Source organism: Paramisgurnus dabryanus, chromosome 6 (assembly GCF_030506205.2).
Source record: "Paramisgurnus dabryanus chromosome 6, PD_genome_1.1, whole genome shotgun sequence".
NCBI classification, from domain to species: domain Eukaryota; kingdom Metazoa; phylum Chordata; class Actinopteri; order Cypriniformes; family Cobitidae; genus Paramisgurnus; species Paramisgurnus dabryanus.
In genome coordinates this window covers 2,733,957-2,756,069 of record NC_133342.1, presented here as the reverse complement: position 1 = coordinate 2,756,069, position 22,113 = coordinate 2,733,957, and the positions used below count along the sequence as shown (strand labels likewise).

Here is a 22,113-nt window from a genome sequence, read left to right as displayed (position 1 = left end):
CCAATATAGCACGTTTAACACAATCATACTCAAGGGAATTGTCTGCATCCATAGCTACATAAGCAGCTCTAGCTTTTCCTGTCAAAAGGGGTAAGAGGTGTAACACCCAGTCTTGCCTTGGCCATCTACATGCATATGCAATACGTTCAAAAGTTGTTAAGTAATGTTCTATGTCTTCATCATTAGACCATGGTACCATCTTAGGCACAGAAAATCGCGGCAGGGAGGTACCCTGCACTCCCAACAAAGAGTCTTGAGATGCCGTCAAAGGAGGCATATTAGTAATAGGCTGTGTGTTAAAATCACTTGCTGGAGGTAAACTCACCGAGCCACCTGCTGTTGCAGCAGCCGGGACTGTTGCTCCTTCCATTAGCAGTCGTTGTTGTCTGTCTTGGTGCATCTCAGATTGCAAAAGTGAAAACTGATGTTGCAACATACGCCATTTATGTTCTTGACGTTGTGCCTCTCTCTCCAATCGCTCTTCTCTTTGCTCTTGCCTTTGAAGAAATGAATGCAACATTGACTTAAGTGCATCTGGAGCCTCTTCCAGTAACTCCTCATTTTCACCCGCATCGGCTCCGCGAGCCTGATCACTCACTGTTGAATCAACATTGGGTCTAACAATCTTTGAAGCTTCTTTAGGAAGATCTTGTTTCTTAGGCGGCATGTTCCATGAAACAGCACCTCAATGCCATATATACACTCCTCCAGAAAATACGGCTGCTTATGACATACAATAAAGTCTCTGGTTAAAGTGATCTTCCATTAGCTTGAAAGCAGTGTTGTTAACATACGTATTGGCCTCCTAATGGCCTGGAAGCACCGCTGCCACCATATGTCGGGTTGTAGTAGGCCAAGTGGTAAGGAAGGAGCAAGGAAGGCACAAAACGATGGTTTGCTGTTTAGAAAATTGTCCCAAGGTGATTTATTGGTGAGTTTTAAATCAAAACAATAAAGGAAAAAAAAAAATAAAGAAAATTGCTTCAAGCAGCAAAACACTAGTGTTGGTCAAACACTTTCACTCAAGGAGCATAACTCTCTCCACATACGTCTCACAGCAGACCTCTCTGTTCACACCTCAAGCCAAACTGACCGTCCAGGTGCAAACACTCCCAGACTAATTAAACTTTCCCGCCAGCACTGTGGAACAGCCCACACTAGCAGGGACCAAACAATCTTTATCTGAGGATTAAAGTACATGGCATTACCTGAACTAATGCACCATATCCTTTCATCTCAAAAATGACTTAATCAGCATCTCATAAACTTGGACAATGCTCAAAATATACATTGACACAACAGGGTCATACACAGAATTATCAACCCCCATCACTAAAATGGTACATTCCATGTCAATGGTAAAGCAGTATTGCAGTATTGAATAAAAGCATCTCATTAGTTAGTAAAGACATTGTTTTTATGCCCACACACTTTCAACATGAACAGTTCAATCACACTGTGATCTCATAAAAGTGTATACATGAGAATGAACTGATGAATGTAGCATAGATTACACATGATATTAAAATCCAAGTGATGTTAAATGATGACAAGTGGTTTAACATTGAAAAACAAGAGACAACGCAATGTAAATAAAAGGACATGGTAGATTGCACTCTGGTGATGATGTCATCATAAGGATGCTTCATCACAGTCTTATAATAACATATAATAATGTAATAACATATATGACATTATATATTTAAATCATTAAACCAAATAGTGTGTTCGTGATATTCGAACATCTTAAAAATGAAAGTAAACGAGTTTTCCTTTACGAAAGGTCTGCATTCATTAAAAATTAGCAAATAAAATATTTCTAAGTAACATTGAATGTTCCTTTTCTTACTTATGAGGTCAATTAGCCATGTAATAGGGTGGATAATGTATAGGCAGATGATTGTTATCGCAAAATTAACAATGAAGGGTCAAAAACTATAAAGACAACAATAATTGTTTATTTTAATGCTTTTTGGTGGCGCCAGTAAAAATCTAAACCACTGGCAACTAAACTAAAGTGACAGCAATCACTTTTAGGGGTGTTGGTTTCCCGGAAAGGGATTAGCTTAAGCCAGGACTAGGCTCTGATGTGTTTTAAGATATGTCAGTGCAAGTTTTGTTCAGTTTGGAAAGCTCTTACAATTATTTTAAGCTAGGACTAGTCTAAACCCTGTCTGGGAAACCACCACATACTCTCTAAACTATTCACAAATTTTCCTAATCAAATAGTGAAAAACTATATAAAGATCATGCCCTCTAATGGATGTAGATAATTGTTGTTCATCACTACTGTATGTATAATATGGCACAAAGATGATCAACTCACTCTTAAGCACCACCACAGAGAAAACCACCATCAACCAGAAACCAGGATTTTGAAACAAAGAGGAATTTGCTTCAGGGTACATTACCACACAGAGACCTGTACACTCAGAATAACGTGTCTTTGAATTTAGCAACACCATTAAAACGCACCCTGAGAGACAACAATGAGGTCAGACAGAAATTGTACAATAAGCAAAAGTGGTGACACGGCACAAGTTAAAACACACACACACAAGCCCACATGCATTCACTTAGAAGACAGCTGCAAAAATCTATTATAGTTCATATCTACATAGCATGCTGCATAACTCCTGATCCAGGCCCTGGTAATCTCTAGGCTGGACTACTACTGCTCACCTACAGAACTTTCACTGGCACCCCACCGAAATACTTTTACACTTTCCTGCATTCCTAAATCCCATTCAGAATGTTACATTCAGCAAATGAGCGACACCTTGTCATACCTTCACAAAAGGGCACTAAATCACGTTCCCGATAATTTTCCTTCACTACTTCCTACTGGTGGAATGATCTTCCAAAAAGAGTCCGGTCAGCCACATATCTTGCAACATTCAAAAAACAACTAAAAATCTCTTCCAAAAATACTTGACAAAATGATATTGACTGCATTACCAGTTCTTTTATCTAAAATAAAAAAAACAGCAACTGACTCTCTCTATCCATCTCTCTTCCTCTGTCTTTCTCAACAGGTGCTGTTTTGTAATAATGAAAACTTAATGAGAACTTATGAACTTCCTATGACAAATAGCTTCTTTTGTTTCTTAATCTTTGTAAGTCGCTTTGGATAAAAGCATCTGATAAATGCTTAAATGTAAATGTAAAGAGGTATGCAGGAAGACATGCAAACATAGTAATTTGGATCAATGGGTCAACATCAATCGTATTTAAATGGAGGGTAAGCAAACAGGTTTTTAGTTTACCCATGCTACTGTAGACATTTTTGAAAGTACATTTGTTGCTATTAATAATTCACAATTAAAAGTGTCCAATAACATAAATGAGGATAAATTAGCAGTATCAAGCTGTGATCTCATTATGGCAGCTATCATGAGGGGCAACATAATTAATTTTTAACAAAATGTTCAGTTATATTAATTTCTTTAGAATTAAAACCTTTTAAAGTGACTAAAATCTTCTTGAATAAATTACACTTGGATAACACCTTCCAAACATACCATTACCCTGTGCATTTGTATTTTTTGAGTAGGCCCTGTCCCAAATGGCACACTTCATGTGGACTTTCGGTCTCGTGGCCTTGAATTGTGCATGCTTGCTTAGTCTACGAGTCTGTAGGGTGTCCCATCTGCATTTTTATGCTCCGAAGGGTGTTAATCAGCGCCCCATTTGCATCTTCGATGCAGGCTTCGCGCACTTTACCAACCCAAAAGAGCAATCAGAGCAATCAGACCAATCAGACGACGGAAGGGAGGAGTTCACACTAGTGCTGCACAATTAATCGCATCGCAATCGCAATCGCAATGTCAGCCTGTGCGATTATATGACAGCAAAATGTTGCAATTATATTAAATAAATAAATGTGTGGACTTGTTAAAACAAACTTTCTGATAACAGTTTGATGATTTCCCTTGCTGTTTAAAAAAGAAAGAAAAACGAACAAAAAAGGCAGTGCACGTGTGTGGTGTGCGTCGTCACTTATACCAGAGCGAAGATGGATGCAGAGGAGGTTGACAGTGATCTGGTAGCTAAAAAAAACCTCTATGTCTGTTGTATGGCGGTATTTTGGATTTAGGATTACTGACACTGAGCAGTTGCTACATCACGTGGCAATACGAAAACATTTCTAGTTTTGCAAATACACATTTTAGCTAAACTGTGTGTGGATTTTCCTTAAAACCCATCAAGTTGACTCATGATACCATCAAATATAATCGCAATCACACATCGCAATATTAGCATCAATAACCGCAATGGGAAAAATTACCCAAATCGTGCAGCCCTAGTTCACACTGATGGGCAACTTCTCTTCCTATATCCGGCGTGACGCTCAAGTCTGTCCCAAAATATGCCCCCGGTGCGCCCTCTTGGACTCACGTCAAGGGTCCCTAAGGTCTGCGCTACTTGATGTCATCAAAGTGTGGACTCTGAGGAGGTTCACAAGTCTGGAGTTTTGCCATTTGGAACAGGGCCATAGTGTCAAAGCAGTGGTTCTCAAACTGGGGGGCAAGTTTTATTAAAATATATAAAATGCATTAATTTATTATAATTCTGTGCAATTAAACCTTAAAACTAAAATAAGAAAAATAAGACTACTAACAAACAGCACTACATTGTATAATTTAATATTTTGTGTTTAAATCAAATTCTAAGTTTGAGATTGTTTTATGTCAAATTTTCTTTGGGGGCAAATAGTTTGCGAACCACTGTGTTACAGGAAAGTGGCTTGTCATTTGATTTTCATGGTACTTTATGGGTCTGAAGCATCCGGATAGCTGCACTAAGCAGATGCACTGCATTGTCTCAGCACTGCCAAGGAACATAGCAATTTAACACCATAGCTTCCTGAACACAAGACTGATCCAATAAATGATGACATCAGGAATAAATTCTGGGGATTAGTGTGTTTCAGTATTTAGGACACGGAGACAAAGAGTTTTTTTAAAACACATTTTCTGTCACTGTTTTCTTTAAAATATTAAATATTACTCTATTTTAAATTGAGAGGCTGGTGACAGAGTGATAAAGAGATCAAAACCTTTCTTTTTTTTGGACCAGACGACGAGCGGCCAGATTTTATTCACCCAAACAAAAGCAAAAACTTCTGATGAGTCAGAGTTTTTCATTTTACTCTCCTGACTATGAACAAACACACATAAATAAACACAGCATTATAAAACACCCTCCAACAAACAAACATACGGCATGGGAATACTGCAGCGAATGAAAGACAAGAATGCCAGTGAGTGAGCACAAAGAAAAAGGTTACTTTAAAATGATTAAGAAATACAAAACATCCAATTAAATATAATATAGACAGTGTAAGACATAAGTTCCTGGGTTACACCCACACACAAAAACCTAATGTCTTTAACACAATCACTCTCAAACATGTTGCTGTAAACTAATAAATAGAGCAATGTTTTAAACCAAGAGTTTAAGAAATGGCCATTTAAGAGATAAATGACAACACATAAAAAATAACAACAGGTTTTACACCATTACCAGACCATTTTCCTCAAAATATGGCATTATTTGTCATTTCCATTTCAATTTGCTCAATGTACAGTATGGCATAATGTGTATTTTCCTTGTTACTTCTCTCAATATGTATGTGTGAGAAAACTGTGTTATAATGACATGTATAAATGTACATGTAGGCTACCTTATGCAATGACAGAGCAATGTCAAATGTCAGGTAACAAACTTTTCAAGTCAAACAACCATCAGAAATCTTATAAAAGTTTAAAAACTCAAGAAAATAATAAAACAGAATGACTTTAAAGTGCTAAAGTTTCAACTGATCTGAGCATAATTTTCTTCCCTCAGGTGAGACAGTTTAACGTTAACGTTACCTGTGTGACAGATTCTCTCGGCTATTGCTTCTCGCTAAAGTCTTACAAACGTCCCTTCTTTCGTAAATCGTACATGTATTTCGATCAACTAAATCCAGTATTAAAGGTTTTTATAAATGTCTATTTCGGCAGAGCGAAGGTAAGCAGACCTGAGGAAACAGGTTCGCTCTCATTCCTACCTGCTAATCTGCTAACACGCTACAAAAATCCCTAAAACCTGATAAAACGCCTTCAACCGGACATGTTTTTGCACCTGAGAGGAAAATAAACGTACCTGTACCGACCTCCAGGTGTTTCGTGAACTAAAGCTTGATAAATACGCGAACTACGAGGCAACTCGGTGGCGTTGAGAAGTTGTGCGTCGAAGTTCCTGATTCATGAGCGGCGGCGAGAGCGAACTTCTCCGGCACGTTTGCGCCTAGTTTTCCTACAAGCGCACTCCCGCGGCTCCGCTCCCACGCGCTCCTGTCTGACCGGTGACTACCTCACTGCTCAACCTGTGCGCTTACTGGGGTATGAGCGAGTGATGCGATACTGACGCCATCATGCGGCGAGAGATGGGAAACACAAACAATCATGAAAGTTAAAGGGATAGTTCACCCAAAAAATGAAAATTCTGTCATCATTTACTCACTCATATATTGTCACACAAAGTAAAGTGTACTAATCAAGTTTTGGCTTGTTGATTACCATTTTTAGACTATGGTTAGCAAGGTCATGGCTTGTGGTAAACAAATATATTTTGTTCTGGGTGACTATTGAAGATGCTAAACTATAACATGATTTATTTTTGCATAGTTATTTTGTTATTATACATTTTTAAACCGTATGGCTAAATCTAAACAACAAATGCAACTTAACAAATAAATTTTGTTGGATGTAATGATCAGTCCTGGAGTTTGTGGTGCTCTGAGTCCAGTTGTTCATTCTGGCACAATAACATTGAGACTAAACTCCCAGTAGCGTTCAGATCATCTAGAATAGGAGTTTATGTGGATCACAGTGGAGGATCTCTGTACTTCTAGCGTCTCTGACACAATGACCCTCATCCACAGAGTCAACACCACATTCACTAAACCTCTCTATCCTGGGTTTAGATTGGTTAACATACTTGGAAAATCAAAAGTAAAACTTATTTAAAACAGTTTTAATTTTTGAGGTCCATGATAAATCAGTAATAGTGAGATTGTTTGTTGAGTTGTAGAGTTTGTTAATTTGCAAGTATCAGTAATCGATACATGAGCTAAAATGCCAAGTAACATTATACGTGAGACCTTTTTATTTTAAAATCTTTGAGTAAAAGAGGGAAAACAGTAAATGTGGAAACACTTGAATTGAATTGACACCAGTAACACAAACGGTATTCATAATATTACATATGATGAGGTCAATTGCAAAACCCTGTAAGTGCGTCTGACATGTTTTCTTGTAAATTAACATATTTGTATTGTACATTTTTGTAAAGCATTCATGTAAATGACTCAATTAATTCTGCCAACAAACCGCTATTTCTGTATGGCTGGAGACAAATATGTCCTTGCAAATATTTGTACATGATATAATAATATTACAAGTTCTTATCTTGTCCTAACAGATTAGATGTATAGTGTTCCAAGACTGCTGATAAAAGATCAAAACAGCACGAGGATGCTATGTTTTCTATTGATCCACCACAGAAACTGTTAAAACATGGGATAATCGACAGCTAGCTGTGCAATAAAGGATCTTATTTTTGGTGATGCCTTTGTGAGGCCGGAAGTGGGCAGAGCAAGTGGTCTTGTGGACTGTTTCAAACATAGATAAAGGCTAGATGTCTCGACCAGCGCTGCTGGTCAATTAAGTGGAACGACCGCATCCCATCTTACCACAGGGCGCTCGCTCACTCGTAGCATTGAGTTTTAATGGTGCAGGTACTTTTAAATGACCATAACTTGCTTAATTTTCTACCGATTTTCAAAGATGTACCTATGATACTTATAAAAATGAAACATGTTAAAGCATCCGGAATTATAGCCACGTTAATAACGTTTGTAAGAAACCAAACCGTTTGAAAACTGGTAGAAAATTGAGCAAGTTATGGTCATTTAAATGTACCTGCACCATTAAAACTCAATGCAACAAGCGAACAAGCTGCCTGTGGTAAGATGGCCGCCAGGTGATGATGTTTGAGACTCCGCCGTAACACATCTAGCCTTTATACATATCTATGGTTTCAAGGTTTAAAATCACGTTACTATCAAGAAATTTATTACAAATATATTTTACTACCCTTCCAGCCTCAGACTGTTTGGCTGGCGGTGTTATCCAGGCTCAGACTGTCATGGTTTTGCACTTCTGCAGTTACATATCTTGTCATTTCAGTTATGCAAGACTAAAGTCCCATCAACTTGAATAAGGAAAGAAAGATATCTCTAAAATCAGAATTAAATAACATATGTCTGACCAACAATTAAACTTGACATTAATTGTACCATACAGTTTGTTTGTCAAGCTCAAATTGTAGTAAAATAAAGTTTAATGTTACTTGTAAAAACATATTCTGATTAACTCGTGTGCTATTTCTCAAGTCTTATAAAACCATAAATTACTTATAATGATCATCCTAACCCATAATATTGGCATTTTGAATGTGTCTGTAATAATGTTTTTGCTCTTTTTTTAAAACAATGTGAATTCAAACGTGAAACATTTCAAATGTGAAATAAGAACACATTGCTATTTGATGTAATTTTTCCAATTCTGACAAACTGTATCCTGCCAGAGAGGAAATCTAACAGCCAGTTGCAGAGTTCAGACCAAGCCATAACTTAAAAGTGAGCTTATGGGGATGATCCCTGTGGTAAAACCAGAACTGTAGTTAATGAAATGCATCCTAGCATAAAGGTAAAATATATGTACATATACAGTACATTCTCCCTAAAGTTCAAACTAAAGGAGGAGGTCTAAGTGCTTTAGCCAAGATGTGTCGGTCAACATTCTTATCACAAAAAAATATAGTACTGAACTTTATGCCCAATCCCTAACCAACCACTCAAATGAAGGGGATGAGGATAATATTATAAGGTAAACTGCACAACCAGGTTGAAACAACTGCTGAACATACTTTGTACAGGTGCTTGTCATATATCATCATAAAGTTGATTTATTTTTACAACAGCAATGCGGCGATCAGTCTATGGCACTTCTTAGGTGTTATACGAGCCCAGGTTGCGCTGATAGTGGCCTTTAGATCTTCTGCATTGTTGGATCTGGCATATCGCATCTTCCTCTTCACAATACCCCATATTTTCTATGGTGTTAAGGTCAGGCGAGTTTGCCAGCCAATTTAGAACAGGGATACCATGGTCCTTAAACCAGGTACTGGTAACTTTGGCACTGTGGAGGTGCCAAGTCCTGTTTGAAAATGAAATCTGCATCTCCATAAAGTTGGTCCTTGTGTCAAGCAAGCCACTATTGAACAACAGACAGCGACAGAGCGACAGAAGCGTCTCGCCTGGGCTAAAGACAAAAAAGACTGGACTGCTGCTGAGTGGTCCAAAGTTATGTTCTCTGAAGAAAAGTAAATTCAGGGTCCCAGAGTCTGGAGGAAGAGAGGAGAGGTCCAGTGTAAAGTTTCCACAGTCAGTGATGGTTTGGGGTGCCATGTCATCTGCTGGTGTTGGTCCACTGTGTTTTCTGAGGTCCAAGGTCAAAGCAGCTGTATACCAGGAAGTTTTAGAGCACTTCATGCTTCCTGCTGCTGACCAATTTTATGCTGATTTTCCAACAGGACTTGGCACCTGCACACAGTGCCAAAGCTACCAGTACCTGGTTTAAGGACCATGGTATCCCTGTTCTTAATTGGCCAGCAAATTCGCCTGACCTTAACCCCATAGAAAATCAATGGGGTATTGTGAAGAGGAAGATGCGATATGCCAGACATGCCGCATTGCTGCAGTAATATGGGATTTTCCTTAGTTGTCAGTTATAATCATAAAAATTAAAGAAATAAACATTTGAAATATAATGCACATGTATATCTTAAAATGCCAATAAATGTCTTTACAATCTATCTATTTGTCATTTTAAGTAGCTTTGTTTAAAAATGAAAAAGTCCCCCTCTCAGATTCTTTTGTTTGTTCTCTTTTAGCCACACCTTCAGTTCACTAAAAACGAAACTAATCTTTACTTCCTGCTTAGTCAGGGTGTGATAGTTTACTAGATTTTGTCAATTTCTTTCTGTTCAATCATTTCTACTTTTTAGGTGTGCTGTGTGTGTTTGTGTGAAATGGCAAAAGCTGTGGTTCAGGATCAGTTCAGCTGTTCAATCTGTCTGGATCTACTGAAGGACCCAGTGGCCATTCCCTGTGGACACAGTTACTGTATGAGCTGTATTACAAACTACTGGGATCAGAAGAGAGACTACAGCTGCCCTCAGTGTAGACAGACCTTCAGTACAAGACCTGCTTTATGTAAAAACACCAAGCAGGCTGAAGTGGTGGAGAAACTGAAGAAGACTAAACTACAAGCTGCTCGTCCTGATCACTGTTTTGCTGAACCTGGAGATGTGAAGTGTGACGTCTGTACTCAGAGAAAACAAAAAGCTGTCAAGTCCTGTCTGGTGTGTCTGAACTCTTACTGTCAAAATCATCTTGAACAACATGAGAAATTCTTCAGAGGCAAGAAGCACGACCTGATAGACGCAACTGAACGACTTCAGGAGATGATCTGTCCTCAACATGATAAAGCCCTTGAGATTTACTGTCGTACAGATGAGCTCTGTATATGTTATCTGTGTATGGTGGATGAACACAATGACCATAAGACTGTATCAGCTGCAGCAGAGAGGACTGAGAAACAGGTAAGGGCTGAGAACACTGACTGGTTTAGTTAATGTCTCAGTTCTGCTCTATAATAAATGTTTATGATCAAACTACATAAATGCTGATCACCATTGAACCTTTAAATTAATTTGGGATGAATCAGTTAATCTCATTATTTCATTGCCTAAGTCATCAAATACTAAATGTTTAAACCTATTGTCATAGTCTGTAAAATTTTCTATTAGACTTTTATAGGGCCATTGTTAGATTCAGCTGTGACTGGGGTTATTTTGCACACAAATCAAAGAAAACTAAAAAATGTGAAACTGCAAAACCAAAGTCAATGAAAAATTTATTCTGTCCATGCAACAAGGCTCATATCTCAGACAACTTTTTCCTTTGAAGTGAAAGTAACAAGCTTGTCAAGTATGCAACGTAGGCTTGAAATGTGACCTTTGCATTTAACCCATTCCAGTGAGTAGTAAACACACCCAGAGCAGTGGGCAGCTATCCCAGCGCCCAGGGAGCAATTGGGCTAAGGTGCCTTGCTCAAGGGCACCACAGTCACAACGCGAAAGCCGTGAGAGTCGAACCGGCAACTCACAACTAGGCTACAACTTGACACATGTTAGGCAACTGGTAATTTGCTTCAGATAATGGGGTTTAGGAATTCACAAAAACTGTAATCATTATTTCTACATCCAACAGAAACAACTAAAGGAGACACAGAGAAAATACCAGCAGAGAATCCAGGAGAGCCAGAAGAAGCTTCAGGAGCTGAGAGATGCTGTGGAGACTCATAAGGTGAGTTTTGATCAGAAGAACAACTGCTGTCTGCTGTTTCAGATCTGTTTCAGACTCAGTTAGGACTCTCATCCAATCAGTCAGTGAGGAGTTCAGTGCTGGATGACTTTCACTGAAGTCCACTGTGGGTAACAGACTGTGTGATGTACCAGTAAGAGCTGAGTGAATGCTGCTGATTCTAATGCTCCTCTCTCTGTGTGTCCTAACAGCGCTCTGCACAGACAGCAGTGGACGACACTGAGAGGATCTTCATTGAATTGATCCAATCTATTGAGAGAAGACAATCTGAGTTGATACAGTGGATCAGAGATCAGGAAAAGACTGCAGTGAGTCGAGCTGAAGGACTCTTGAAGCGACTGAAGCGGGAGATTGATGATTTGACGAGGAGAGATGATGAGCTGGAGCAGATTTTACACACAGATGATCACATCCATTTCCTCCAGGTAACACAATTTACACTTGGTACTGTATTAAGATGTGTTTTTGTCAATCGGATCACAAGTGGATGACACTAGACAGATGTAAAAGGTGTTCAAAAAGTTTTGAGCTCATCCACTTTCAACCACATTCAGAGGTAGTCGAAAAGACTTTTGTTGCTTTTGTGGTGTGAATGTGCATGTGGTTGAATGTGTTCGAACAGCACACAAGACCGCCTACTCAACACCTATTTATCTAATCTGAGGTACTGAGCACAATGTTTTACATCTTTTTTTGACTTCTAGCGCAAAAACACACTGTACACAGTGTCCTTAGGCTTTTGTTGATAAAACGAAAAGCGGCTGATCTCTGCGTCTTTCATTAGTTTAATTTAGCAAGCATGTGAAAGTTGCACGAGCTTATTTCATCAATTGCGCTGAAATATCAGTGAAAGCTCTTACATATACAGCTATTACAAAGCTCTTTTTTACTCACCTCATGGTTTTTATAAATACCTTATCTTGCTTAATTAAAACATAAACTTGCAAATAACACCAGAATTAACAATTAATTTACCTACACATATCCAAAAAAATAATCTTGTGTAACTGATACGCTGTAAACCAGTTGAATTTAGATCATAATTTTGAATGTTAGTCAATGACGCCCTCTGCCGGATGGGCACACGAAGATGGCCGCTCGAACTTTGCTCTGGCTTCACCTCACACTGTTACGCTAAGCGTTCTATGCGCAATCCAGTCATTTATATCTAGTTCGGTGGTGACACCATACATTTATGAATCATGAAGACATTTAAATTATATTAGTATTTAAATATATAAATGTTTACATTTAAATTTGCTTCACAAAATGTGTAACAATTTTACAAATAAGCACATGAATTTATTTGACACAATTTTGCACCATTTTGATTAAGTTTTAACATGTTAATGACATAGAGAAACGTGATGCTTTTTAAAAAATTAAGATGATGAATCACATCATTTTGATTTCGCTCACAGGCTGTTTATAATGAAAAAAAAAAAGTTTGCAAACACACACATACACACACACACACACACACACACATACAGGGCTCGAGAGTGTGACCAATTTAGCGCCCTGATTTCTCAATGGTGCTCCTTAAATATATTAGGTCAACCAGCAATTCGACAAATTAAAAACTCTGTCTTCAATATGCGTTGTTCAGCGATCTTGCGTCCTTGTGTTCTCGCTTTACGTCATCATTAACCGTCAAAGTTCAATTCCAATTCTCAAAAACACAAGTACAGAGGATGCATGAAAATACCCGGAGGTTTTCTTGATATCGAGGATGCATCGAGTGCAGACTTGCGCGCTGAAATCTGGGGAGGTCATGTGACCAACAGGAAGATCTCACACATCTCAATTCTCACAATTGCGTTCTGTGTTCTCGCAACCTTCTGAGTTCGTTCTTCCAAGGTCGCCTGGCAAGACCAATCTCCACAATAACGCAAGTCCGTTGTTTGCGTTCTTGGAATTGAGAAACAGCCAAAGTCTTCCTTTGGTTCAACAACAAGCACACACTAGGTCCATGTCGTGGTATAACCCAATCAGAGATAGTAAAGGGCGGACCCATCCCTTTGATTGGCCGTGGTCCAGATATTCCTGTACATGTTTGTGCATTTAAAAAATATGTGTGGCGTGCTGCAGTCAGAGGCGAGTGGCCCATCTGATAAACATAGTGGATGTAGCCGCAGATGTCAAGCCCTGGTAGGTAATGAACCACATACAATCGAGTCCGAGCAAGAGCATAATTCTTATAAAGAAAAACGTCTTGAACGTTAACCCAAAGTACAGCAATGTTACATTGAAAAAAGTTTATTCTTTTATTATTATTACTCACAAATTTCTATTTAGGGTTTTAATCCCTCATATCTTTGTATCAAATGCCTTTCTTTTAAAAAGAAGTTCATTTCTGTCAAGAGATCCTTTAAAAAATTACACACTGCACCTTTAAGTCTAGGAATAAGAGTAAAATGACGTCATTCTTAAAATTTTACTCTGAGTGGCTTTATACATACGGCCCCAGGTGTAAACAAAATATGTCTCTTTCATCCACTTGTGATCCGATCGATGAAAACAAACACATCTTAATACCAAGTGTAAACAGCCTCAATCACGACAGTGGTCTTTTGGAAGTAGAGAAAATGTTTTATAGAGATGTTTTTACTGTGTTTCAGAGGTTTATGTTTGTGTGTTTGTTTTTGTGTTTGTGTAGAGTTTCCAGTCTCTCTCTATTCCTCCTGGATCTACAGACTCACTCAACATCACTGTCAGTTCTCTTTCCTCATATGATGTACAAAAAATTAAAGAGAAACTGAAGCATGTGTGCAGTGAGATAGAAAAGATATTTGATAGAGGTAAAGCACCTATTTATCCTAGAAAATGTTGCACGTCATGTAATAAGAGTGTTATATTTTAGTAATACAAAGAAAATCACTCTCTGAATATATATATTTTTATATAGTTACTCCTGAACCCAACACCAGGGAACAGTTCCTACAACGTGAGTCTCCTTGAAACATGTCTGTTATCATCTGTTTACTTGCAGTGCATTTAATTGTCTTTGTTTTAATGGTATTTACTGTATAGCTTGTTTCAGTATTTGAAGTAGATTTCTATTTGTCTGTATATGACTGTTCATTATTTTAATGAATGAAATTCTAATTGATTAAACAGATTATATCATTTGTCTCCATCAGATTATCTCGGGTTTACTTTGGATCCAAACACAGCGCATAAATATCTTCATCTATCCAATGGGAACAGAGTGATATCTGACACTAACAGAGTCCAGCTGTATCCTGATCATCCAGACAGATTTGATTTTTATCATCAGGTGTTGTGTAGTGAGAGTGTGAGTGGACGCTGTTACTGGGAGGTTGAGTGGGGTGATGAGGTGGACATATCAGTGTCATATAAGAGCATCAACAGGAAGGGAGATAGTGATGATTGTAGATTTGGATGTAATGATCAGTCCTGGAGTTTGTGGTGCTCTGAGTCCAGTTGTTCATTTTGGCACAATAACATTGATACTGAACTTCCTTTAGTGTCCAGATCTTCTAGAATAGGAGTGTATGTGGATCACAGTGCAGGATCTCTGTCCTTCTACAGCGTCTCTGACACAATGACCCTCATCCACAAAGTCCAGACCACATTCACTAAACCTCTCTATCCTGGGTTTGAAATTAATAAAGGATCAACGGTAAAACTGTATGATATAGCATAATACAGAGATTCTACAAATTATTATATCAGGTGTTATAATAATACTCTAGTCTTGCATGAATTGACTGCATCACTTTACTATTTTTACATCAATAGCTGTTGTGTAGTGTACAAATCTTTGAGTTAAGAGAAAATGTAATACTTCCTTTTAGATAAATGTATTATTTGGGTACGAGTAAAATGCATGTAAATCATTGAAACACATATCACTAATATTTAATGTCACTTCATTGTGTTGTTTTTTGTTTTATCAAGTGTGATACATTTAACATTTTGATTTCTTAAACTCAATTTCTCTCAACTTAATTCTTCCCCCAAGCCTTCAGGCTCACATCCATCTGCTGAATATGTATGATTCTATGTATATGTTGTTCTGAGATTGCAATTTTATATTCATGTGTGCTATCATTTTAATGGTCATGGTGTGATTGATAAAAATGTCTAATTTCTGTTATTCTAAGATAAAGTGTACCAAAGTTAAGAATTTAGAGCATAATCTGCACTCCTGCTAGAGGTGTGTCATCCTAAAGAGATTTAGTTTACAGATGCCTAACAATCCCATTTGGTGCATCTGGTCGCGAGAACTGACCAACCAAATCCTGATTTGGGACTTTTATGATTCTTTGTCCCATCTGTGTATATAAGGTGGCCTGGCAAAATAGTCTGGGAAGCATTCTTTAGCAAGAATCTTCCCCACACTTTGTGTGTGTGTATTAAAACATGATTGAGCAATTCTTTAGCAAGAAGCTCCCACACAGTCTGTATATTTAAACATAATGGAAGCATCTGTATTCAGAACTTCCTGCACTGCTGTGTGCCAGGTATGATTTTGACTTTGTGACGTTTTATTTTCTATGCTGATGTTTTTAGTTATTGATATTTTTGATTGATTAATTTAATTACCAAAGGATTGATTTAAGTATAACCTGCCTGGCAAAATAAATGGTTAACCTTTATTTTAAAACTTGTCAAGTGTTTTATTATATTTTTTTGTGTTTAAGATAAATATACTGGAGGGGGCATAGATTAGAAGAATTGCCTCTATTCACTCTGAATTCTGCTGGGTTATTTTTAACCCAACGCTGGGTAAATATTGGACCAGAACACATGTCCACAGCAGGTCCGAACTGCAGGCACAAAGTGTATACCGAAAATGCATCGGCTACCCCTATCCTCTTAACAGAAGCCAATGCAAGGAGTGTTTTAATTTAGAGGCTCATTTTCATTTTTGTGCAGAGGCTTAAAGGGAGCATCCTGTAAGGCTTTCAGCACCACGGACAGGTCCCAAGGAGGAATAGAGGGAGGGCACGGCCGATTCTTACCAGGCGTGCTGACCCATGTTATATGCAGATATAAGATATACAGCCCACAGTTCTAAGCAATTTATGTGCCAATGCAGCTGGGGTGTCGTCCAGACCCCCGAAGCCACAAGCCTGTTGTACATGGCTTCCCACCCCGTGGTGGAGGCATCTGTGCATACAATGGCATGTCTGGAGACCTGTCTCAGAGGTACACTGGCCTGAAGAAATGATCGATCTGACCATGGAGCGAAGGTTAAATGACACCACAATGTAATGGTTACTAGACACCAAATGGTTTGTCCTGGCATTAACTGGGGATGCTTGTGAGGTGACCATCTTGTGAAGTGGCTCGGGTGTGGCAGCCATCTTGTGAAGTGGCTCAGGTGCGGCAGCCATCTTGTGAAGTGGCTCAGGTGCGGCAGCCATCTTGTGAAGTGGCTCAGGTGCGGCAGCCATCTTGTGAAGTGGCTCAGGTGCGGCAGCCATCTTGTGAAGTGGCTCAGGTGCGGCAGCCATCATGTGAAGTGGCTCAGGCTCGGAGAATCTCACGACTCTCAGGCATGAGATAGCAGACTGTTCCCTCCAATCTAAAATGTCAAAAAGAGCCACATCACCAAATTCCACTCAATTACTTAAACTCAGGAATTCCTCCACATAGTCCTCAAAAATGCAGACCATGAAATCATCCGTACTCTTCTGCCCACCAGAACCGCACTCTCCAGGAACAGACCCCATGCGGCTGGATTCAACCAGTATCCCACTGCCAGAGCATTCCAGGATCCCACTGCCAGAGCATTCTCGGTGGCTGACCCAGCTTCTGTGTTTGTAATGTAGTAATGGGCATATGATTGAAGAGTGCCCCATTCTGCCTCCAAGATCTTTGGTGGATTTGGTTCAACCAGAAAAGCATATTTACACCCTGCCTACTACTAAAGTTTACCTCACTTAGCCATTACCTCACTTCCTAACAACGGACTTACTATCTTTCTTTAGTTACCTTTCTCTTTATCTCTTTCTCTATTTACCGTTCTCTTTATCTCTACTTATCTTAAAAAAAAAATACTAACAAACCCTTGACTATGTATATTGTGTTGGACTTGATGAGACTATTTCCAGTGCACTTATGTATTGCTGTTCTTGTGTTGCTATAATTGCTTCTATTGTTTACCTCACTTGTAAGTCGCTTTGGACAAAAGTGTCTGCTAAATGACAAAATGTAAAGTTAAGTTGTCCTATGCAAACTTGTAAAAGATCTACTCACTGACACTTCTGGAACAGGAGGACATGGAGAAATGCATCCAAGAAACGCTGGAGCAAGGATTCAAACGACCATCCACTTCCCCTGCTGCATCTCTCTTCTTTGTCGTGAAGAAAGACGGTGGTCTATGCCCCTGTAATGACTATAGAGCACTGAATCAGATCACCAAAATGTTTCGCTACCACCTTCCTTTGGTTCCATTGGTCCCAAAGCTTGATTTACACAGTGCATACAACCTGAAACGGATCCGCAAAGGAGATGAGTGGAAAACAGCTTTTGTGACACCTACTGGCCACTGGGAATATTTGGTCATGCCGTTTGGATTGGTCAACGTCCCCTCAGTCTTCCAGTATTTCATGCATGCCATCTACAGAGACCTGCTAAATCGGTACATCTTGATCTATATTGATGATATTCTGATCTACTAGTAACCCTTCTGAACATACTCGACATGTCAAAGTTCTGAAGCGGCTACGTCAGTAAACTCTCTTCCTGAAAAATGTGAGTTCCATCAAACCAGCATCCAATTCCAGGGATATAATGTTTCCAAGAAGAGTGTAAACATGGACAAGAGGAAGGGTGATGCTATTACGAACTGGCCATCTCCAACAACAGTTAAAGAACTGCAACAGTTCCTTGGGTTTGCGAACTTTTATCATCGTTTTATCCACAATTTTTTATCCAGATTTTTACTTAATCTTGGACACTTTTTACTAAACCTGCCAACATATATTCTGTGATCATTTATAATTTAGCTTGCAAATTAACACACAAAAACATGTTTTGTTTCCTGTAAGGCTAGTTCACACGACTATATCAACTTGTTAACTGCTACTCATTATTAATATAATAAACTTATTAGACTGTAAAAAATATGGACGTTGTGTCACCCATAGGTTTGTGAAGATCTTTTTCGAAGCCAGTAGTTGGCAGCGCATCACCGTGCATCAATCGCAGATAACCAAAAATGGGTAATGAGGCGGGACGTGGGTGAAGCTGGTTACTGAAACCACAGCAGCCTAGCTTGATGCAGTTTTTAACATGGAGGTCTATGGAAATTGATTCCCTTTTGGAGCCAGCCTCTAGCGGCCTGTCGATTAATTGCAGTTTAAGTCGCCTCCATATTGGCTTCATTAGAGAGATCGGAAGTTTTCCCCTAGCAAATTATACATAACCCCCTCTGCTTGATGTAGGTGAAGTATTTTGCTGTCAATTAGCTTATCGTCTATTTTGTTGCTGCATTGGCTCACAAATTTTTTCACTTATTCATGAAAGTACAATCTGCAGACTAGCGACATCTATAGGACTTGGATTGTATTGCATCAAATTAGTCGATATTTCATACATTTCTAAACTGCTTTGCCGGCCCAACCCTGCAAAAATCTGAAGACTAGATTCATGATCTGTCTTTGGTACATCATAATAATGCAGTAAAAACACACCAGTTTTGTGTGTCAGCTGCATAAGAGGATTTTCCTAACTGTATCTACATGTATCATTGATTTTTTTAATTAACATTTACCCAAAACTAACACAAATATTAAAGTACAAATGCCATTATGAACTATCAGTTTTACCACTGAAACCATTATACAATTACTTTATGTAGTGTTTCGGTTCTTATTCCAGAACGATTTAATGGTGGTCATATGGTTCCCATCCGCCAGATAACATCACACCAATAAAACCCAACATATTATTACCAGCAGAGAGACCAATATAGACTATTAACATTATAACCATTAACATTTCTGTCATTACATTCAGCAGGGACCTTGTGTTAAAATGTATTAATTCACCTTAAACCTAATTTAAAAAATCACAATAGTATTAGCATAAAAATGTCCAATGCCCTATCCAAAACTATAACTAGTACTATTTAATACTTTTTGTGAGTGTTATTCTAAATATTTTAGATTATTATGTACATCAGGGGTCTCCAACGTGACAAAAAACAAAAAGGTTTTGAGTAGACTATATAAACAAATAGCCCTCCAGATTGTTTTATCCATTGTGGTAGCCCTTGCTCACAAAAATGTTGGAGACCCCTAATGTACATATTATAAAGTTTTTAAAACAATACATTAATTTTCTTAGAAACCTCTTCAAAAAGTCCTGTGTTATACATTAAGGCAGTATGAAGAGTCCTGTATTGGCTGTATGGCTTCTGGTAAGACACCCTGTGAGGTGGCCACCATCTTGATGCTGTTTCTATGGGTCAATTTCCTCTCATACTCCAGCAGCTGCCTCCAGAACCCTGCGTTTGGTCGGATGAAGGGCCGAGCTGCCAGAACCCACTGATGAGCCTGAAGAAGTGAGATGCCCTCATACCTCATGAGATACGCCATGATCAGTGAAGGAGATCTGCTTCTTCCTGCCGAGCAGTACACCAGCGAGCTTCCACTGCGGTTCTGGTGGATCCGCTCAGCCACACTGTCAAAGTGTTGGCCTAGAGGGGCGTGGGGTCGGTCCTCTACGGGTACACAGATGCAGTCCACACCCTGGTACTCCGGGCAGGGATACTCAGCACAGGCGTTCACAAGCAAAGTGACACCTCGGTTGGCCAGTGCAGACTGACTTAGGGCCTCCACTCCACTCAGATACAGAGTGGGAGTCACCTGGGAAATCATTCTGGTGACTGCAGGTGACAAAAACCAACACACACACACACACACACACACACACACACACACACACACACACACACACACACACACACACACACACACACACACACACACACACACACACACACACACACACACACACACACACACACACACACACACACAAAAATCCACAGCACTACTAAATTATTATCAGTATGTTATCTGGGATTCGAACCCATGTCCCTTGCTATGCTAATAAAGAAGCCACCCATGGAGCTAAAATAACAAAAGTGTAAAATGTATCTGAATGAAATAAAGAGAAGGTTTTCTCACCTGTTTTAAAAATTCAGTGGTATAGATTTTAACTTTGTTAAAGGGTTTTTCCCCCGAAAATATAATATGTAGGAAGCGTTGTCTGCTGTCAAAACAGTTATTGTATTGATCTACATGACAGCAACCACTGAAACGTTAGTTTACCTTACAGCAATGGAACACACAGTCGCTTCCTCTGGATCCTTATGCTATAATCCGAGTATTTTTGAGAAATTAATACAGGACGCAATGCTTTGTGAAACTGAAACATTTACAAAACGCTTGTTTCGAATCTTCTTCTTTTCTTTTAAATGGCGGCTGGGAAACCCACGTAAAGGTGCATTTCCGCCACCTACTGGACTGGAGTGTGGAGCATATTTTGATTAGTGACATTACATTTAGAAAAGAAATAAAGAAATAAGGAAAAAAGTTTGTTTCGAATCATTGTTTAGGAGAGTGTTTTTTAAACTTTCCAAGTCACTTGATTTTACTTTTTACATCACGAAACAACTGTTTCGGAAATCTGATGGTTTACCATTAGGGTAAGTTCACAAAGTGAACCCATGGACCAGTGTCTGTGTGAATATGGTTAGGTAAAATATTCTCCCTTACTGCTACATTACCATCTTGCCTACTTTTTTGTTTTTAGACAATTTGACACATGCATAATAAAAAGGAAGGTTAACGTGTTAATGATCTGTTTGCCCTAAATTACACTAAAACACTTTTACTTAATGGCTCTAGGTTAAGATTAATAATTTATTTTTCCTAAAACATATTTTAGAAAAATCTTGCAATTATTGTGTATAAAGTGTACAATGTTTGGACTGAGATCTTGTTGCTTTTACAACATTTTCACCAGCAGATGGCGCCATATTTAATTGATTCGAAGCTTCGAAAAGCTTCATATTTCTTCCATCACTAATTAACCGTTTGTAAATTTACAACGGAGTATAAACGTTTTTAAACTTTCATTTATGTAGATAGGAAAACATTGAAACCTACAGGTTGTCACTGTACCACTGTACAAGTTTTTACATTACAACCTTTATTATTTGCATTGTCACGACATTTACGCTCTTCTGTTCTTTAATGATGGAGCAGCGGTACTGCAGCGCCGCCCAGAGGCCTATGAAGCCCTAAACATGTAAACGAATCAAGCAAACTAATAAATAAGGAGTTTGGTTCCAAAACGAGATAACTCCGTTTTTTTCTAGTTTTTTATTTTGCATTCCATTTAATATTAATCAGACTGCAGTTGGTTTGTTTATATCTAAGAATTCATAACAAAAATAAATAAAATCCAGCTAAGTAGCACAATAAAACATCATAAAATGTATCTCGTTTTGGAACCAAACTCTTTAAATGTATGAAAACAAATGTCAAATACATGTATAAATGAATGAATAAATACTAAATAGGATAACAAAAGCAAATAAGTATATAAATACACATAGGAAACAA

The 22,113-nt window shown here is 38.6% G+C and overlaps 3 protein-coding genes across 11 annotated transcripts in view; 1 reads left to right on the top strand and 2 right to left on the bottom strand.

Moving 5' to 3' along the window:
- arhgap12a (Rho GTPase activating protein 12a) overlaps positions 1–6,356 on the bottom strand; it is a 43,727-nt gene extending 37,371 nt beyond the window's left edge. For 5 of the 8 annotated variants that reach the window (XM_065262159.2, XM_065262161.2, XM_065262160.2 and 2 more), the window contains exon 1: positions 6,151–6,355. The gene's annotated coding sequence lies outside the window, so the exon portion shown is untranslated. Of the gene's footprint in view, positions 1–6,150 lie in introns of all 8 variants that reach the window. The other 3 variants (XM_065262156.2, XM_065262157.2, XM_065262162.2) reach the window with 3 other exon arrangements.
- A 3,683-nt stretch (positions 6,357–10,039) lies between these two features.
- LOC135744207 (E3 ubiquitin-protein ligase TRIM16-like) lies at positions 10,040–16,133 on the top strand. Its single transcript, XM_065262206.2, has 6 exons — positions 10,040–10,716; positions 11,387–11,482; positions 11,692–11,925; positions 14,160–14,301; positions 14,409–14,447; positions 14,644–16,133. The coding sequence occupies exons 1-6, from the start codon at positions 10,144–10,146 to the stop codon at positions 15,168–15,170; spliced, it is 1,611 nt and encodes a 536-aa protein (XP_065118278.1). The 5' UTR covers positions 10,040–10,143; the 3' UTR covers positions 15,171–16,133.
- A 3,207-nt stretch (positions 16,134–19,340) lies between these two features.
- Positions 19,341–20,941, bottom strand: LOC135744208 (dual specificity protein phosphatase 14). Of its 2 annotated transcripts, none has more exons than XM_065262207.2 (2): positions 20,671–20,941; positions 19,341–20,366 (listed from the first exon to the last, which is right to left on the bottom strand). In XM_065262207.2, the coding sequence occupies exon 2, from the start codon at positions 20,356–20,358 to the stop codon at positions 19,849–19,851; it is 510 nt and encodes a 169-aa protein (XP_065118279.1). In that variant the 5' UTR covers positions 20,359–20,366; positions 20,671–20,941; the 3' UTR covers positions 19,341–19,848. The 2 variants fall into 2 exon arrangements, with proteins under 2 accessions (XP_065118279.1, XP_065118280.1); XM_065262208.2 differs by having other exon boundaries at positions 20,815–20,941.
- Between the last annotated feature and the right edge of the window lie 1,172 nt (positions 20,942–22,113).

Coding starts and splice junctions, on each gene's coding strand:
- LOC135744208 (XM_065262207.2), bottom strand. CDS start 20,358: ATGATTTCCCAGGTGACTCCCACTCTGTATCTGAGTGGAGTGGAGGCC.
- LOC135744207 (XM_065262206.2), top strand. CDS start 10,144: ATGGCAAAAGCTGTGGTTCAGGATCAGTTCAGCTGTTCAATCTGTCTG. Junction 10,717..11,386: donor CAGAGAGGACTGAGAAACAG/GTAAGGGCTGAG, acceptor TACATCCAACAG/AAACAACTAAAGGAGACACA. Junction 11,483..11,691: donor ATGCTGTGGAGACTCATAAG/GTGAGTTTTGAT, acceptor GTGTCCTAACAG/CGCTCTGCACAGACAGCAGT.